Source organism: Coturnix japonica, chromosome 4, assembly GCF_001577835.2.
Source record: "Coturnix japonica isolate 7356 chromosome 4, Coturnix japonica 2.1, whole genome shotgun sequence".
Taxonomy (NCBI): Eukaryota; Metazoa; Chordata; class Aves; order Galliformes; family Phasianidae; genus Coturnix; species Coturnix japonica.
Window position 1 is genome coordinate 56,901,034 of NC_029519.1, and position 19,120 is coordinate 56,920,153.

At 39.0% G+C, this 19,120-nt stretch overlaps 1 protein-coding gene across 3 annotated transcripts in view; it reads left to right on the top strand.

Moving 5' to 3' along the window:
• Window positions 1-17,366, top strand: part of MTMR7 (myotubularin related protein 7) — a 38,749-nt gene extending 21,383 nt beyond the window's left edge. For 2 of the 3 annotated variants that reach the window (XM_015862261.2, XM_015862259.2), the window contains 8 exons: window positions 3,287-3,419; window positions 6,429-6,538; window positions 9,148-9,273; window positions 9,966-10,015; window positions 11,343-11,543; window positions 12,424-12,564; window positions 14,400-14,526; window positions 14,954-17,366. In XM_015862261.2, coding sequence (XP_015717747.1) covers window positions 3,287-3,419; window positions 6,429-6,538; window positions 9,148-9,273; window positions 9,966-10,015; window positions 11,343-11,543; window positions 12,424-12,564; window positions 14,400-14,526; window positions 14,954-15,313 — 1,248 coding nt within the window. In that variant the 3' untranslated portion in view covers window positions 15,314-17,366. The remainder of the gene's footprint in view (window positions 1-3,286; window positions 3,420-6,428; window positions 6,539-9,147; window positions 9,274-9,965; window positions 10,016-11,342; window positions 11,544-12,423; window positions 12,565-14,399; window positions 14,527-14,953) is intronic. The other variant, XM_015862260.1, reaches the window with a different exon arrangement.
• Window positions 17,367-19,120: the final 1,754 nt, after the last annotated feature.

Consider the following 19,120-nt stretch of genomic DNA (forward strand, 5'->3'; position numbering starts at 1 on the left):
GAAACACAATAATGTTCTAGAAGAGGTTGGAAGGTATTAAAACTTGTATCTAACTTTGGCGAACAGCTCAAGGTGATGAGGACTAGGAAGGATTTGGTGCCTGGAGGTAGCAGCAAGGGTGCGTGCTCTTCCCTGCAGAAGCGAACAAAGCACATGAAGGAAGGTGTCTCTGTCTAAACCCTAGTAGATACAGGATAAGCTATGGGTAGGGGAAGGAAACAAAGTCAGAGGTGTCTCATTTCACCTTGTAATTTGGTGGACAATTTGACCTACAGTTACTTTTTTTTAATTTTTTTTTTATTGGGAAGATGAAAATGATACCTTCTTACTGGTAGTTCTGCAGAAATTACAGTTGTGTTGAACACGAGGGAAGGACCAGTACTACTGTGTAAAGGGCAGCTTTGGTTAGGAAATGCAGGTCTGGATACCTAAATAGTACTTGGTTAACAGTAGTTATACATGAGGTAGAAATACTGATTTCTGGGAGGAATCTCAGGCATACATGCAGAGTGGGAGGGGCAGTCTTTGATAGTAGCCCTGCACTGAAGGACCTGGGGGTCCTGGTGGATGAAAAACTAAACATGAACCAGCACTGTGCTCTTGCAGCTTGGGAAGCAAATGGTATCCTGGGCTCCATCAGAAAAGGGATGGCCAGCAAGGAGAGGGAGGTGATTGTCCCTCTCTGCTCTGCCCTCATGAGGCATCTGGAGTACTGCATCCACACCTGGGGCCCCCAATACAAGAAAGGCCAGGGAGCTGTTGGAAAGGATCCAAAGATTATCAGATCAGAGGGCTGGAGCACCTCTCCTGTGAAGGCAGGCTGAGGGAGCTGGTCTTGTTCAGCCTGGGGAAGAGAAGGTTGCTAGGTTGCCTCATTGCAGCCTTCTAGTACCTAAAGGGAGCCTACAAACAAGAGGAGACTCAACTCTTTACAAGGGTAGATAATGGCAGGACAAGAGGCAATAGTTTTAAGTTGAGGAAGGGAAGATTTAGGTTGGATATCTGGGGGAAGTTTTTTACGAAGAGCAGTGAGGTGCTGGAACACGCTGGAATGCACTGTGGATGTCCCTGGAGGTGTTCAAGGCCAGGTTGGACAGGGCCCTGTTCAGCCTGGTCTAGTATTAAATGTGCAGCCTTGTTAAAATTGTGCAGCTCCTTGTGGCATTTTTAGCTCTGGAGCATGTATGCAGTGGTAGGTCCCAGTGCTAACTGTTCCTAGCACTCCCTGGGGGATAAATGCAAAGTTAAGTTATAAAGTCTGTTCTATTGCTCTAGGAAAGCTATCTGCTTTCTTTTCCTCCCCAGGACTTATTTCTTGTGAAGGTGATGAATATTCACAAACCCTTTAATCCAGAATTCCTAAGTGCGTTTTGTGTGCCATCCCTTGTGCTTGCTAATCTTTGGAACAACAGATTTGGCTGTGGGGGAATTTCCACTTCATTTAACTAGAGCAGGATGACCAACACAGAGGTTTTACTTTGGATGCCATTTTCATTTTCTTCCTCTTCTTCCATGTGTTTACAGAAGAAGATAATTTAAACTTATGAGTGAAACAAATTAGTTCTATTAGTCTTGTTAAAAAGAAATAATTTTGCTACCCTCCACACTAAAGAAGATGCCAGGAAATCTGATAAGTGAGGTCTTTTCCCTTTAGAGGTTGTATTTTCATATTCACAGAAATTAAAAGGGGACAGGCACAACTTAGAGAATAACAACTGCTTTAGAAGCAACAGATGGAATTTGGATAGGTGATGGGGAAAGATTGTTAGTAAATATTTTGGCAGCTGCAGAGTTTGGCAACTGACAATATTTAAAATGAATGAGTGTCAGAAAGCATTGCAAATTTGACCTTGCATTTATTTACTTTTAAAAAGTCTATTTCAGATTTCTTTTTAATGAAGGACTTACGTGATTGAATTTCTTTGCTGGAGGAGAGACAGTTTATAGCATGTGCATTGCTGAGGATTCGGTCAGCTAAGCGCTAGGTGTGTTTCATTTATAGCTTCTGGGTTTCATGGTGTCTTATTCATGCTTATATATCTTTCCTCCTGAAGCTGTATGCTTTGTCAGGAGAGAGACCTTCATGCTACTTATATTAGAGCATCGGTGCCCGCTTCAAAAGAGAAAGATTAGGAGCCAACAGAAAATTGTAAGCTTTTTAGCAAGTCACACCGAGTACTGTTCTTAAATGGCACGCTGTTCGCAGGCAGTGGTTTGTTTTGTGAATGAATGTCTTAGAAAATGCTAAGATGAGAGAAAACTCGATTTCACATTTTACATTAGAATTTAGCCAAGTACTGAAGTGTATAATTGTGAACTTCACAAACAACTGCAGAATTAGCAAATCGATAGTGCTTTCCTCTGTATTAGGAAACAGATGGGAAAAGGAGTCATCTGCCTATTGGCTTATCTATAGACAAACATGAGACACTTCCTTCTGATTTTCCATCAACATTGGCCAGTCATTTCTTTTCTTTTTTTTGACCATGTGGTACCTCCCCAGGTACAACAAAACAACAAAAGCGCTGTTGGTGCCTTTAGTGGTGGGTTTTCAGTGTCCATTGTTATTTAAATACAGGGTCTTTCCTGAACAGAAGTTGTTACTTGTGCTTAGAGACATGACAGCCTTGTAATGCTGACAACTTCGTTACTCCTGGTACCTCTACAGGCTCTAGAATAGTTATCTAGTTATCTGCTGCATTGCAGATGAAGGTGTTCGAGGTAATTGTGTAAATTCATATGTTTTGGGGTCTTCCGCAACTGGAGCCGAGTCGCTGTAATCCTGGGACGACTACTCTCACTCTTTCTATGTTATTCGAGGCTTCAGGAAAGGAAGCTGTGCCAATTTTTGGGTGATATGTCCTGTTCTGGGAAACATCGCAGTATGAGTCATGGAACAGTAGCATGACAGATAGGACACTGCCACCTTCTGGGTATATTCTGCTAGTAAACTTAATGCCGACCTCACGTCAAAAGAGCCTTTTAAAAACAAAAACTCTACACTCTTGCAGAAGAGCCTTTTGTAAGCTGTCTTTTTTTTGTTGTTGTTTGTGTTTGAGTTAGCACTCAATGTATTTGAAATAGAGATCAGAGCCTTAGTGACCCAGCATACTGCAATATACTGTAAACAGATTCCCAGTGCCAGAGTATTTGTGTTGACAATGTGATAAATGCTTCCTATTTACACCTGGCTTAAATAACTGATTGATTGCAGTAGACCACGAGCTTTGTTTTGAAGAGAATAACTTCTATCCTTGTTCTCATCCAGTTTCTCTAATTTTTTCAGCTCAATGCAATGGCAAACCGAGCAGCAGGGAAGGGATATGAAAATGAAGACAATTATTCCAACATCAAGTTTCAGTTCATAGGCATTGAGAATATCCATGTAATGAGAAACAGCCTGCAGAAAATGCTTGAAGGTATTACTGTTCTTTATTGTATACAAAGGAAAAGTTTAGACACAAAATAGAACTTCCTTGAAATCAGTAATAAAAGAGAACTTGACATGCTAGCTCAAGGACATGGGCCATTGATCATTCATTACATTTAGAAGCATTTTTCTAACTGCAAAACATCCTTGTTTCATGTACAAAATCTAGATAAAACTTACTAATGACAAATGTAATTTGACTTCAGTGCCTTACTGCTACTGCTTCTTCCCTTGTTGTTTACAGTGTGATGGTACAATGAAAAAATTGCTTGTATCTGGCTATGGTGGTAGTGGAAAACATAGAAGACTTTATGAAAGTCTTTTAAAAAGACTTTATAAAAACAACTTCAAAACATAATGGCTTGAAGTTTTTTTTTCTTTGGTCTTTGCACTTTAAATTTTAATAGAGATTTATTCACAGAGCATGTCATATCAGGGATATTTATGAAATGGTCAATATGTATAACCATTCAGCACCTTCATAATCCCACAAAAACTAATAATGATGGCTTTATAAATAACTAGTGTTAAAGCAGCACATCTGTTCTGCCGTTTATTATTTGAATTACATTACTGTTCAGAGGCCTTCTTGGAAAAGGGTAAGGATAAATAAGCCATCCTTGACCCATAGTTAATTTGTTGATTTTTAACAGGCAAATAATAAGTGATCACTCCAGCCCACGTAGTCTCAGTATTTACTTCAGTACATCATCAACAGAAGATTTCTAAAGGTTCACCTCCTGGATCAGTATGATCTAGATATCCTTGGCTTGGTGCTCTACCCATACCCCTTTATTCTATCTATCCCATCATCCATGTGCAAATGTGTATTCTAAATCTAAGAAAGCCATAGGGAGAGATGTGTTGTGTTTCCAAATAAGAGCAGTTTTTGAAAACCAGAAGCAAAGTGAGATGCATGTGAACAGTCTCTTATTGTTCATCATTTCCTGTTGAGATGGGCCATCCCAAGAAGAACTGCCCACTCTCCAGAGAAGTGCTGGTGAGATTACTGCTTTTTGATGAATGTATTGTGTCTGTCAGGTTCTGCCCTCTCAACGGACTAACAAAGAAGGCAGGCACAGGAATTTACTTTGTCCTGTCCTCTTTGATCATAAATGCTTCTGAGTCTGTCTGAGTGGACTTCTGTGGTCCCTGGTCACTAACCATGCTGTTCAGATGAAGGAGGAAGGTTTTTGGCATAGTGCTTTGTGGATTACGGACACAAGTGTACTTGGACCTACTGAAGATTTTAGGTTAACATCTGTTTATTACATCACAATGTATTCTTGCTTAGTTCCTTGAATTGTAAGGTCTCAGAATGGAGAATAGAAGGTTTTTGAGCGAACTGTGAAGCCCTGTTTGGCTAGAACAGACATTGGCTGAACAAACCCATCCCTTTGTTTGCTCAGCTTGAGACCAGCAAGGTTGAAGCCGTAAACAACTGGCCTGGATGCATGTGACAGTGCTGCGTATTATTTTAGAGTCAGAAGCTCAAGAGCCAGGCTCCTGGTTCAAACTGAGAAGTGACAACATAATTCCCAATTAATGAAATGTTACCTGGGGGAAAACTACATCGCAAATGTTGCAAACATCTGAGTTTTGGTTTTCTGTTATAGTTGTTGTGTTAAAGGCTCATATTTAGAGACCTGAATGTAAGATCAGAAATTTCCTTCCAGAAAGCAATTGTTTTACTGTTGTCTCTGCTGCCTCACACTGCTTTGTGTAATACAGAATGTTATTCTTTAATTAAAGGTGTATGTGGTGGCACCTGTGTTAATTTTGATCCCGTGCACAACTTCCTGGGCATAATTATTAGTATTAAAAGGAAATGTGGTACCAGAACTTATCACTGGAAAGACTGAAGTGCTGACCTGTTGTCTGGTATTTGTGGTGACCTCTATCCACGGGCTCTTGATTTTTTTCCTGTGCTCAGCTATGGGAGCAGGAGGTCTTATTTCTCCCAGGTTCTGCTTTCTGCTATCAGATAGATGGGTTTGCTTGTTCTGTTGGAAAAAGGGAACCAAGTCGTCGTCTTTTTTTTGTTTGTTTGTTTTTTTTCATGCTGATACCACTTTTTTTCCTATTGAGAAATTCCTTTTTTTTTTTTTTTTCCCCCCCTTAGGAATTCATATTTGGACTCAGTACTAAGGTCCAGTTCAGTAGCCAAAATCATGTGAAATATATGGTGTGTGCCTTTAGTTTAGGACAGTCTGAACTTTGCTCAGTGGTAGGTAAATAAGGTAAATATTGATTCCAGTTTAGCAGTGGGAATGAGCAAAGCACTATTTAGCTTTACCTTGGACTTTTGTAAACAGAGACAGCAGCTTCAGTCAGAATTGAGCTACTAATAGGTCATGCCTCCATCTGTACAGAAGCATTAATCATGTGAAAAGCTGTTTGCTCTCAGTGTTGCTATCTATGCATTTTTATAAATACCCTTCAAAAATGACTTCTAAAATCACCATCTGGAAGAGACCCTATGTACAAGGATTGCAAGATTTCATATGGGTGCATTAGGCTACTTTGCTTCTGAATTAAAAAGGAGTGAGGACAGCTGGATACACTCAGATGTGATATAAACTGAAGCACGACTACATAAGGTGATGCTAAAGGCTGGGTGTAGTGGCGCTGTTCTTCAAGCACTTTCTTAATTCAGCTTCACCAGCACATGTGGGTAGGATAGGAGACTGGGGCACAGGTTAGTGGTTGTCTGCCTGTCCAGTGGCAGGAATGTGTGCATTTTCCGATTCCATGCCCTCTCTTTAAAGAGTTTGAAAACTGCACTGACAACACAATGGGAAAATGTGTGCTGCTCAGAAGGATGGATTTGTTAAACTGACTGCAACAGGCTTCCCAACAGCTTCTTTTAAACTGAAGCGTATGTACTTGGGGAAACTGGAGACAGCCCTCTCTCAGATTTATGAGAATGTAAAGGTAAAGTTTTGAAAGCACAAGGGAATGTATTGACTGTGCATTTAAGATTAAGCTTATTTTACAGTTTGTGAAATGAAATCGCCTTCAATGAGTGACTTCCTGTGGGGCCTTGAAAATTCCGGCTGGCTGAAACATATCAAAGCCATTATGGATGCTGGCATCTTTATTGCAAAGGTAAAGTGTGGAACCTGAAAACGGAACTTGGACTTACCGGATATAGAAAGTGAGGACCAAATTCTTTGTCTGTGGGTAGCTTTTGTTGTCATCAGTGAAGTTGTATCTGAAGCTGTTGTTTCTTGTGATGCCTCACATATGAGGAGAAACAATCTTTAGGTGCTGTTGCATGGACATTTTGATAATAGGAGGGTAAAAACAAATTTGTGTCATTTTGCATTGATGATCTCAAATCTGCTGTAACCTCTACTATCCTGTATCCTGTTATTGCCATATATTTGAATGTCCTTATTCAAGACAGACAGGGAACTACTGGGGAGGGTGCAGTGGAGGACCACAGAGATGAATAGGGGCCTGGAGAATCTGCTTTGTGAGGAAAGGCTGAGAGTCCTGGGACTGGCTGTTCCTCTTGGAGAAGAGGAGATTTAATGTAGATCTTATCAATGCTTATAAATATCAAGTGAATGGGCATCAAGGGGATGGGGCCAGGTGACAGGACAAGGGGCCACAGCACAAAATGGAGAAGAGGGCGTTCCATCTGAACATGAAAACATGTACTTTATTTCATGAGTAGCAGAACACTGGAATAAGCTGCCCAATTGAGTTGTGGAATCTCTTTCTCTGAAGATATTCAAAACCCACCTGGACATTTTCTTGTACAATCTACAATAGGGAACCTGGTTTAGTTGGGGGTCGGTCTAGATAATCTCCAGAGGTCCCTTCCAGACACTGTGATTTTACCCTCTAGTTGTGGTTGTCACTGTTACTTTCCCTATTGCTCTTCCCTTCTCCACTGCTTCTTTGTTGAAGCTATCTTCTCTATGACTACTTCTTCACATTGTATTTTTCCTAAAGGAATATTATATTATATTATATTAAAGAATATAAATAAGAACTGAACAGTTCTTTTTAGTACAGGCCATTTTATTTACAAGACCTTCCATATAGGAATATATGGACAAACTTAATGGATGTCTCACCTCAGCATCTGCCTGTTTCTCTTGCCTTGCCTCTTCCTGCTCAGCAGTTGTAATTTCTTACCTGAACACCAGCTGCAGGATAAATACACATTATTTCTCCCAGCACTACTATTTTACAGACATCAAGTCATTTCATTAGCTTTTGCCAGCTTTTTTTTTCTCAGTGACTCAGCATTAATATATGGGAAAATACATTCTTTGTCCATATGGTTGCTAGTCTTATGCTTCCTCGGTTGTGCATTTTGACTTGTTCTTTTTTTGCACAGTTCCCAGTTCTCAGTTTTTGGTCTTCTGCCCACAAGGGTTCTATTTTAGTAGAATATAATTGTCTCTTTAGATAAACATAGGCTATTTATTATTATTTCTTGTTCCCTTTTAAGCCCACATTTAATCTAAACGTTTATTTTTCTAAGCAGTGTCTTTCCTAACCTGTTTTATTTCTCTGCTTACTAAGTATAGTTCTCCTTAGAAATGACAAATACCAACCTCCTTAGAATTTAAAATAACTCCCGTGTTCCAAAAATAATGCAGCATGAGACTCTGGAGAATTTAGTATAATCCCTCCTTTATGCGTTTCTCCTGGATTATGTATAAAATAGTTTTCTCTCTCCAGAGTTATCTACTCCAGAGTTATTGTTACAGTCTTGTTTATTAGATGTGAATGTTCACCACTGCCACAGGCTTTGCCCCAAACCATGATGAGCATGTATTTAATGCAGTATGGTGTGATAATATCTACAATAATATCCTGGCATCAGGGGCAGACATTGCCATTATTGATACACTCATCAAGGAGCGAAATTAGGAGTCACATGGAAGTATGGCTGTTCTCTAGCTGCTGTGAGTGAGAGCATTAGCAGTAGCTGAATTGGCTTTAAGTAACTGTCCACTCTGAACAAGTGGTGTATTTTAATTGTCCTGTGATCGGTGTGCTCAGGGTATTCTTGTACACAACAGGCCTCCTGCACTGAGAACTGCTGTAGCTGTCTTCCAGGTGACTGTGCTGGTATATTTTTGAAAGTGTGCCTATTTTCATGTGAAATACAGGGAAGGGTACCTATCATGTGTTGTTAATGAGATTTTTATAACCTTGAAGTTCCCACGTCCAATATTTAGGTGTCACTTGTGTTCACAGAACTGCAAGCTGGTACTGTGATCTTCTCCGTCCTGGGTATGGTCAAAGGGTTATTTCTTCCTCTTCTTTTTACGTAGCCCAAAAGCATGTTTAGTTATTCCATGCAGGTAAAACACCTTTGCTATAGCTATTGAAAGTAACCCAAAACCATAATAGACAACAGTCTGGCAATTAGGACTGCTTGACACATGGGATGGGATTCACTGCTCCTTTAGTACAATCACTGTTGATATGGATTCCATTTCCTCTTGTACTGGTACATTAACAAGTGATGCTGCAGCCACCGTGCTGCATAGGATAGGATAATATAAAGACCTTGAAAATGAGAGAAATTGTGCTCAACATCATTCAGAAAGTCTGTGTTGGAATTAAAAACTGAATGAGTTTTCCCAGTTCCTAAATGAATACTCTCCCTGCTGTGCTGTCTCACTTTTCCTCTCTTAGCATTGCCTCTTTGCTGTCTGTGAAATCTCCAACTTTTTCTGTGTTCTCAGGCTGTGGCTGAGCAAGGTGTGAGTGTGCTTGTTCACTGCTCTGATGGCTGGGATAGAACAGCCCAGGTTTGCTCTGTAGCAAGCCTTCTCTTGGATCCACATTACAGAACTATGAAGGGATTCATGGTAAGCGGGTTCTCTTTCACAGAGTAAATGAAAATTTTATGGTATTGTTTGAGAACATTTAGATGAATAACTTTATTTCTAATGGAAAATAAAGTTTCCTTAAGTATGCCTTTTCAGCTGGGCACACATCTATTTTTTCCCCCTAACCTTGACCAAAAAACTTTCTTGAAGCCCTACAGATTTTTTTTTTTTTTTTTTGTGCAAGCATGTATTATTTATTTTCAGACACTGTGAAGTTGTGAGTGTCAAAAGCTTGTGCTCCCTAGACACTCAATTGCAATGAAAGAGCTTGTTGAAAAATCCATTCCCTTTCAAAGCAAAGCAGCACTAGTGGTTAAAGTAATGGGCACGTATTGAAAAGAGGTTTGAAACACTGGTAGGTTCTATTTTTAGAAAATGATGAATTAAACTAATTTAAGTTACGCTGAAACACCGGCATCCTACTTGCATCACTCAAGAGTGCTACTTTCTCTTGAGCTGGCAGTGGTGCACATTTCTTGTTATATTTCTACTTACTGTAAGAATCACTTGAGATTCCAATGCTGCTTGCTTACATCATCTCTGGCTCATCACTTTTCTGCTTATTCTGAAAATTACCTGGGATTCTAATACTGCTTGTTTATACCATTCTTCTGCCTGCTTCAACATGTCAGCTCTGCTCCACTACACTGAAGGCAATATTCTCATTTTAGGTTTTAATTGAAAAAGACTGGGTTTCCTTTGGTCACAAATTTAACCACAGGTAAGGCCATGCAAAGGTTTTTCTCTCTATATATATTTTGTGTTGTCATTATCCACTGCCATTCCAATTTAACTTTACTTGTGTACTTGTCATAAAGCATATCAACAAAACACCCTGAGTGGATCACCACATTCTTTTCTCCCACTATCTAATTTAGCTACCTGGAAAAATTGAAGTGAAATACTTTTATATTTTTTTTTCATATATATCTTATAAATGCACTAAAAGATTGCTGTTGGGAATACTGAGTGCTGGTCTTGCGGTTGCTGTGAGCAATGAGAGATGCATGTGAGAGAAAGATGTGTGGCTTGTAAAATGCCTTTGGAACCCAATAGACCATTCAGTAATGCCAAGACTTCCCATTTTAGGAAAGCATCCATCTTCCAGGATAGTATTAATAGGAAACTCATGGACATGCCTACAACTAAGTTATACTTTTCCTATTATGCTTTTTTCTCTGACGGAAACAGTGGCATTTGTTCAGAAACGTCTGAATATATGACTTTCTGATTTCCTTTACCTGACAAGTTATCTTGGGCATCTGTAACGTAATATTGATTGATATGAGTAGAAATTTATCTTATAGTTAAAAGCAAAACAAATCTGTGCAATGTTACAACACCTGTGAAATTCCAGCACAAGTAGAGGTTTCAGTTTTAGATGCTGATGGATTTTGACTGCATTGGCATACATGTCATGTTTGGGTGTGTGGGTGTGTATATGTATATACAGATATACTTACTATATACATTACATATATGCTATATACACACACACACTATATATATATATACACACACTAGACAGAACAATTAAATGCTTCTTCCTATTAGATAGACTTATAAAATACTGTTTTATTTCTGTGCTATATATTTCAGGCTTCTATTCTTCAAGATCCCCTGCAGCAAGTGGTTCCAACAGACAGTTTTACAGATAGAAAGTTTCCTGTTCACTTGATAGATACAGCAGCATGTAAAAAATTCCCTGCTTGCTAAAAACATCACTAAGAGATGGCAACTATTTCCTGCCAAAGTTATTCATTTCGTCTCCTGCTGTTTCCTGGGTCTGGTATTGGTCTGCCATTGAGAGGCTGATCAGGACAGCTTGCTGAAGTTGCTGTAGTTATTCTTATGATGGCTTCTGTTACTGTGGTACAACAGTCTAGTAATAAGGTTGAAATACGGCTATGTAGCATCCAGCTGTAGCAAGCTGTTGGGCAACAAGACACTTGTAGTGTGCTGAAAATGGGAGTTTGTTTTCACTAGTGTTAATTCAGTTTTCCTAGAGGATTTCAGGTTGTAATCGAATGTTTCTTGTCTTGCATTAGGTATGGCAATTTAGATGGAGATCCAAAGGAGATATCCCCTGTTATTGATCAGTTCATCGAGTGTGTCTGGCAGCTAATGGAACAATTTCCTTGTGCCTTTGAGTTCAATGAGAGATTCCTGATTCACCTACAGCACCATATCTACTCCTGCCAGTTTGGTAATTTCCTGTGTAACAGTCAGAAGGAGAGACGAGAGCTGAAGTAAGGCCTTTTCTTTAGTCGTTTGTTTATGTTGAGGTCTGTGGGTATTACTGTAATGAAGCTGTGCATATATACACATACAGCTCAGGGTGCAGTGTAGCATTCCTGGCTGTCATCTTCCAGTGACACAGATTAATGCCAAAAGAGTTGAACCTCTGCAGTGGGTCTCTGCTGTGACTATAATCCATGGTGTGCATAACGGAGGGATTAGTGAGAGCTGACGAGAGAGCATTAGGTCTTTAGCCACTGCATTAAGAATATACAAGGCAAACTGCCCATGCGGCTCTGAAGAAATCAGAAGATGATTTTAACCCTGGTTAAATTCTCAGTTTAAGAGTTACTGTTTTTCTGTGCTCTAACCTGTATATAGGTACTGCATGCTTCCTGGCCAACACTCAATTCCACCATTATATGGCATAGGTTGTGTCCATTAGCGATCCAAACAAAAAGTGATCCATCATGTTGAACCTTAGAAAGAAGCAGAAAGTCTCTTCATCTGACAGATTCATGGTCCTCCCTTGTAAAGCATTATTTTGTAAAGATTATTTTATGTAGCAACTGTCAGTGCCAGGTGGAATGATTACAAGCCCTAACATGGCTGAATTTAACTCAGGGTAGAGTGAACAAATGACTTCAGCCTCTGCAGCCAGTTAGCATTCATACAGATATCAGACTTACTGAGTGCATATGACTGGCATGAGTTATAAATGATTCCCTCCAGTTTCTCTAAGGCCTCCCTATAGTTATACTTCCTTAGCAGAATTAGGAAGTTATAAAGCTGACTACAAACAGAGCACTGGAATGCCTTAACAGAACTTTATTAATACCTGAAGCATGCTAGCCATGTTTATTATATACTTGGCTATATTTTTTTATCCAGAATCCAAGAACGAACATATTCACTGTGGGCTCACTTGTGGAAAAATCGTGCAGATTACCTGAATCCTTTGTATAGACCAGACCACAGTCAAACCTGGGGGACCCTGCATCCACAGATGGCTCCCTGCAACTTCTTGTACAAGTAGGTGATACTCAGAGAATTGTCAAGGAACAAACTCCTGGCATGTTTGCTGCATTGCACCCTGGAGGTTTCTTCAAGACTTTTAAGAGAGGAATATGCCAATAAGTCGTCTCTGATAATTACTCCACGTAACACACCCTGTGACTACAGTCACTCAAGCTTCTCAGTATTTAGAAGGAACTGGGGAGATCACATGCAGTCTTGTTATGAGAATTAGAGCTCAAGGGGCTCTCAGGCTGCTCACTATTTATGAGGTAAGGTGATTGACTCACAGTCGTAGTGTTTAGCAGGACAGCATTATCAGTCCTAAGCAAAGCTTTGGGCATAACAGCCAAAGGAAGAGGCTAGGGAGGGGGTGGAGCGGTCACAGATGTGTTAGTACAGAACATAATGCCTTTGTATTTATGATTCCATTAGAAAATGTATGGAGACTGAATTCAGGTTCAAATGCAATGTGTTTTTTTCTTGCATGCTCATAGTCAGCCAACACCTCTGCAGCATTTCAGAGCAGAGTATTAGTCTGAAAAGAGGCTTAAGATTAGAGCTACATTGATCGTTGTGCGTCCTAATTTTGTGATTACTCACATCTTCCACTGAGAAGCAGCTATTTCAGTTCTGTTATCAGCAGTGCTTTCTAAATTTAAATTTGTGTAAACTTCTTCCATTTGAGATTTTGCAGTCATAATTTGATACAGATTAACTGCTAAACCAAGCATTTGGACAGAAACAAAAGGCAGACTTCCTCCTTGTTGTCATTATACTTAAATATCAAATAAAACCTGCTGTGCATACTATGAAGATTGTTTTCCGAATTTAACAATACCTACCAAGATTTGAAATGCTGGTATTGGCATCCATGATTCAAGTAATTAATTCAGTTAATCTTAACATAAGAAGAACTTGATTAGAAATGCACGCATACAAAAAAACATGATTTAAGTAAAACCAATTAGTTTGTTTTCTAATAGCAAGTAAAATCACTTGCTAAAATAAATAGCCCAGGTGACAGGAACTGTATTTTTTCATGTCTGCTGCCCCAGGTCATAGCCATTTTAAAACAGTTTAAAAATAGCCATTAATCTTATTCTTTGGTACTGTGAGATCTATAAAAGAAATGCTGATACTCCACTGGATGAGTAATCCAGTTGATTTTAATTGAATTACTTGGTTGCGTGAGGATTTCCAAACATGAGCCATCAGATGATAAACTTAGGGGAGATCGTGACTTAAATAACGTACTCTTAGGATAGGAATAATAGCTTCTTGACTGGGCAGCTGCATCCAAGGGCAGCTCTCTCAGTTACTTAACCTGTCTGGTGAACTACTTACGCTTGCAAAGTCAGGTTCTGGCTACGTGCTCTAAGGAAAACAGTAGAGTGCTATAACAAGCTGCAGACTTGAGTCTGAGTTATTTTCTTGAGGATGAAAAATAGCTCAGTGCTCCAAAGCACATACAACGTGAACAGAAGAAGAAAGTACTGTAGCTAAAGTTTACGTTACTCTTGGAGGATACTTGTTCTTCTGATAAGCTGTGCCATTGCTCATCCACAATGACCTGAACTGCTGAAAACCTGAATCAGTGAACCACCCAAAGCCATGTGATCAAAGTCATTCACCTTTCTCTCTGTTGTGAAGAAGTGGTTCAAGCTCTGTCTACTGATTAGCATCTTCAACATAGACCCAGTGTAAATGAACCATAAACCTTACCAAATATTTAATGAATGTATGCAATGTGTACACATGCCAACGACAGCTGGAAAGGCTGAAAAAAAAAAATATGTATTTAAGTCTTTTGAGGTAATCTCACAAAATTACTGTCTCCCCATCAATTTCAGATTCTGGAGTGGTATGTACAACCGCTTTGAAAAGGGGCTGCATCCTCGACAGTCAGTCACTGATTATCTGATGGCAGTGAAGGAGGAGACTCAACAGCTGGAAGAAGAACTGGCAGTCTTAGGAGAGGTAATAATTCAGAGCTAATGACAAACAAAACCCAATTCCACACGTGGAAACATCTCCTACATGCCTCATCCATTTCTGCCATGAGGATGTCCAGCCATTATCTGCATCCTCACATAAATTGCTAGGGAGGCTTTGCTTTTGGCATCCGTAAGACACAAAGGTGGACTTCTTCAACGAATGAAAAAAATCACGGGTCGGTGCACAAACACTGTTCCAGAAACAAATTTCATATCATTCTGTAACTCAGTTCTGCATCAGTTTGTGCCATTTCCACACTCCACAAATAGGCAGGTTTATAGGGTGCCACTTGGGTTGGGCTCTTAACTTAGTTTCTTTTTGTTTTTCAAAAGTTAAAGACACTTTCTTAAAAGGAAAACTGAGTCCTAAATGTATGCATGTAATATATACTCTCTCTCCTTTATTTCAGAGGTTGGCAAATCTTCAAAAATTGCAATTAAATGGTAATAAAGTAAAGAGTAAACAGCAAGACCGAAGCAAGGAGTTGAAGCTTTCTGCTTCTAACAACAGCATAGCTAACACTCCCCAGGAGTACAGCAATGATCTGAAATCATTCCCATCCCGGAGCCCTTCTCAAGGGGATGAAGAAGATTCAGCCTTGATTTTGACACAGGACAACCTGAAAAGTTCTGATCCTGACCTCTCAGCTAACAGTGACCAGGAGTCTGGGGTGGAGGACTTAAGCTGCAGGTCCCCAAGCGCAGGTGGCTGTTTGCCTAGTGAAGACAGTGGCAAGGATTCAGATGAAGCTGTGTGCCTGGCAGTCTGAAATGCCTTCAGAGCAGCAAGGATCTAGATGGAGCTGAGTCCTTCGTGGTCTGGAGAGACAACTTGTAATCAGGTGAAGCATGGGAATTGTCTGTGGCCTGAAGAAATAATCCAAAGAAAGGGAACTGTGCAATTATGTAAGTAAAGATTTAGCAGAACAAGCCATTATTAGTTTTAAGACATAATGCTAACAAATGGTAATCTCTGATGTTATGAATATTTATTTAAGCCAGTGTGGTGTTTCTTTCCACTTTATCAATGCTGCACATAATTATTCCTTACTCTGTACATTTCCATCATTATTTATTGTACAAATTAATAGTTATCCTCCAAAACCACAACATTCCGAAGTACTCGATGTATGGACAAAGCTGAAGATTCATTAGCACTAGGCTTACTGGTGAATTGGTCAAAACTTATTTTTGTAGAGTTTTTTTGCCTTAGGACATACCATATATTCCTTCATTTTCCCATAAGCAGTGTTGTTTTTGTTTGGTTTTTTGAACTCCAACAACTACTTTCCATTTTCTCCCGCTACAGTCCTTTAAGGCAATGTAAACCTAGCAAATGAACACGCTTGCTGAAGGGGACAAATGTAGTATTGAGCCCAAAGGAAGGTTCCTTACTAAGCTGCAGCTCCTGCACACAACTGTGTCCCATTTGTATTTGATTATCAATCAGCACTGAGAGTTCAGAAGTTTCTGTGTGCAAAACTTCAATCAATATAAAAATACTTACTACAGTCTTTGTGGCGAAGAGTTCCCTTAAAATGAAAGATATTAGGCCATAAAATTCTAAACATAATAAAAATCCTCAGTCTATTTTGACTCCTATTCATCAAGGTTATTTCAGTAGGAATAAGACTCATACACTGCACAGGTGATGAGGAGTCCAAATCCACTCATAAAAGTCAACAGTAGGTGCAATAGCTTTCATAATCACAGATATGAAAGTAAACCACTTGGGATGTTTTGAAGCACACTGAAAGGCCTCCACATCAAGCTGTAGTGCTTCTAAGTCTTTTTTCTTCCTCCCCTCCTTAATAGGAAGGAGTTAAAAATATAATTCAAGTGTCTGCTCTTACTGACGTGGAGACAATGATGTGGTATTGAGCTCCAGTAAAGCAAAGCATGTTAGTAATGTAAGTTTACTTTGATTGCACTTCATACTTCTCCTTGAAGTACCGACTACAGGCTGAATTATATAAATATACCTCAATTTAGAAGCTTTAGATTTTATGAGTCAGTTTTCTTTTGTGGGATGTCTTTTCATTTTGTCCGAAGAACTTCATATTGAAAATGAGTAGCTAAACTTCAGTATAATTAATATCCTAAGGAAGTTAGTGTCTTTGAACAAATAATTCAGTTCTTAACAGCAAGATTTACCTTACTGCTGTACTAGGAAGGACAGTACTCAGTTCTGATAAATCACTGTCACTCAATTAAAAATAGGGCTATGATAAATCACGGGCTGCTGAGAAACTATAGCCTTCTGGTTTTTAATCTTCATAGCTTTTTATTATGTGAATATCCTGATTTTAATTGTACTTTTAAAGATGTTTCATATTTTGAACACAGCCTGTCAAATTTACAGTATTAAAAGAAGTTTTGAATGGGTTTTCTCAAAGTAAAGAAACACGCTGTGAAATCAGCACTGAAACAAAATATGTACAACTATTCTTCCTAAAAATGAGTTCAAGACTGGGTGATATTATTTCACATCTTTAAAATGTAGAGTTGTATATCATGGTATTGTACTGTATTAGACATGCCTAGAAACAAATGCGGAACAGGAACATATGCAAACTCCAAGTACTATCTTCATGTTGCTTATGCAATTCCTCGTAACTAGCTTTACACCTGAAATACTGACATACTAACATTTGAAATGAAGTTTCTGCTTAGCAGTCTGCTGTGATGTATCTTTGAATCCTTACAATTTTGCATAACTTACTATTGTTTTCATTGCAATGTTATGTATTTGTGACATTATTAGTGCTGAGAAACACTTCCAAATAAATACTTAGGTCATGAACAGATGGTTACATTACTTCATACCGGATGAAATTAAGATGGCTTTTTATTTTTCACACTTGAATCACGTTTAAGCTGCTATCAACTGACTTGAGTTTATTACGTGGGAATCTGTTACATCCCTTTAATTTTTCTAGGGAATGCAGAAAATACAAAGGATGTGAAAACTACGTTATAAACAACTTTAATTTCTTGGAGCCTTGCAGGGATCCTCCCTCTGTTGCGAATTCTTTCATATTTAGCCTGAGCCCACTGTAATTTGTAATAGGACACTCATGAGCATTACAAACAGCAGGGAAGAAGTGATTAGAATAGCATTATAGGTTTCTGCTTTGTTTCATGGTGTTCTCTAGTAGGAAAATATGTATCTAAAGGACACTTAAGTAAATGGGACCAAATAGTGAATCAAATAGATGATCTCTAGCTGAAGAACAGAAAGACAAAGTATTGACCAGCTGCTTTACACACAACATCAACAAAGGTAGTAAAGTGACTCAGAAGTTGAGAAATAAGGTGAAAGAAGTTGGAGGGGACAACTTAGAGGGAAGGATCTCAGCAAAAGCAAGGAACAAGGAGGAAAGCTCTTCATAAAATGAAGTGAGGGGGTAAACTATGTTCTTGGAAGGTGAGTTTACATAGCATAGAAGATGATTGACAATACAAATGATACAATAATTGAAATGGCAATAACAAAGAGGTGGCCTCTGCCTAGAAGATACAGATTTCAACAAAAGTACAGCAAACCGGTATTGAGAAAGGCCAGAAATATTGCCAGAGGACTGGGAGGATTTAAATTACATTATTTAGACTGCCATTAGGGCAGCAGAAGCCAGCTAATAATACTATTTTAAAATCTAGTGGTCTCTAGTATAAAGCATTCTGTAAAATAATCTAACTACACTTCATTGGTTCACTGGAACCAGTGACTGAATTGAAGCAAGGACTTGTTTTTAAGGTTGCTGAGGTATTCTGAGCAATGCACTGTTCTCAGTGACTGAAAATTGCAGTCATTTTCTTACTGTGTTATGGTACTTATTACCGGCATACAGGCTTTCTTTGTAGGTTATTACTGTATATATAGATTTGATCTCCGGGGCTACCCAACCAAGGCAAGACATTTAAAAGAGCATTAACTAGAGCTGCAATATGGGTTTTCAAAACCCATTTTAATGAAGAAGGCTCCAGGAATTACAGCAGTTCAGAGTTAAACTGGAAAAGCTCAAAATACTGCATGCAAAGAATGGAAGTTTGTCTTTTTGAATAGTTTCTGCACCACCAGTTTCCAGCACAGTTCTGTATCTACCCAACAACTGAAATGCACCACTCTATCCATAATTTAAGACAATTACCCAATTCGTAGAAAATCCCAAAGCCTTTATTTGTAAGTTCAACACAGTACAGTATTTATTATTCAGAGAAATGTACACAATAACGCTGTAATAGCTGACTTCCACTGCGTTGCCTGTGTTTTATTTCAGCTTTCTCTCTTAAGAGACCATTCCTAGTCTTCAATGGGAGTAATAAGAACTTGATCAGAAATGAGATTTCTAACTTCTGCATTTGATCAAGGTCCAAAGTGGCAAAGCTGCAGGAGTATGTACAGAGCAAACAAGACACTATTAGATATTACTTATAACTAATTTATATAGTCTTTTGCTTGTAGTGTTGGTTAGCATAGCTGTACATATTTGACAGTCCCTGTCTTTCAGAAGGGTTTAGCCTGTCAAATAAGCTGTGAAATCTAGGAAAGCTTTCTTGTATAATCCCCATCAGAA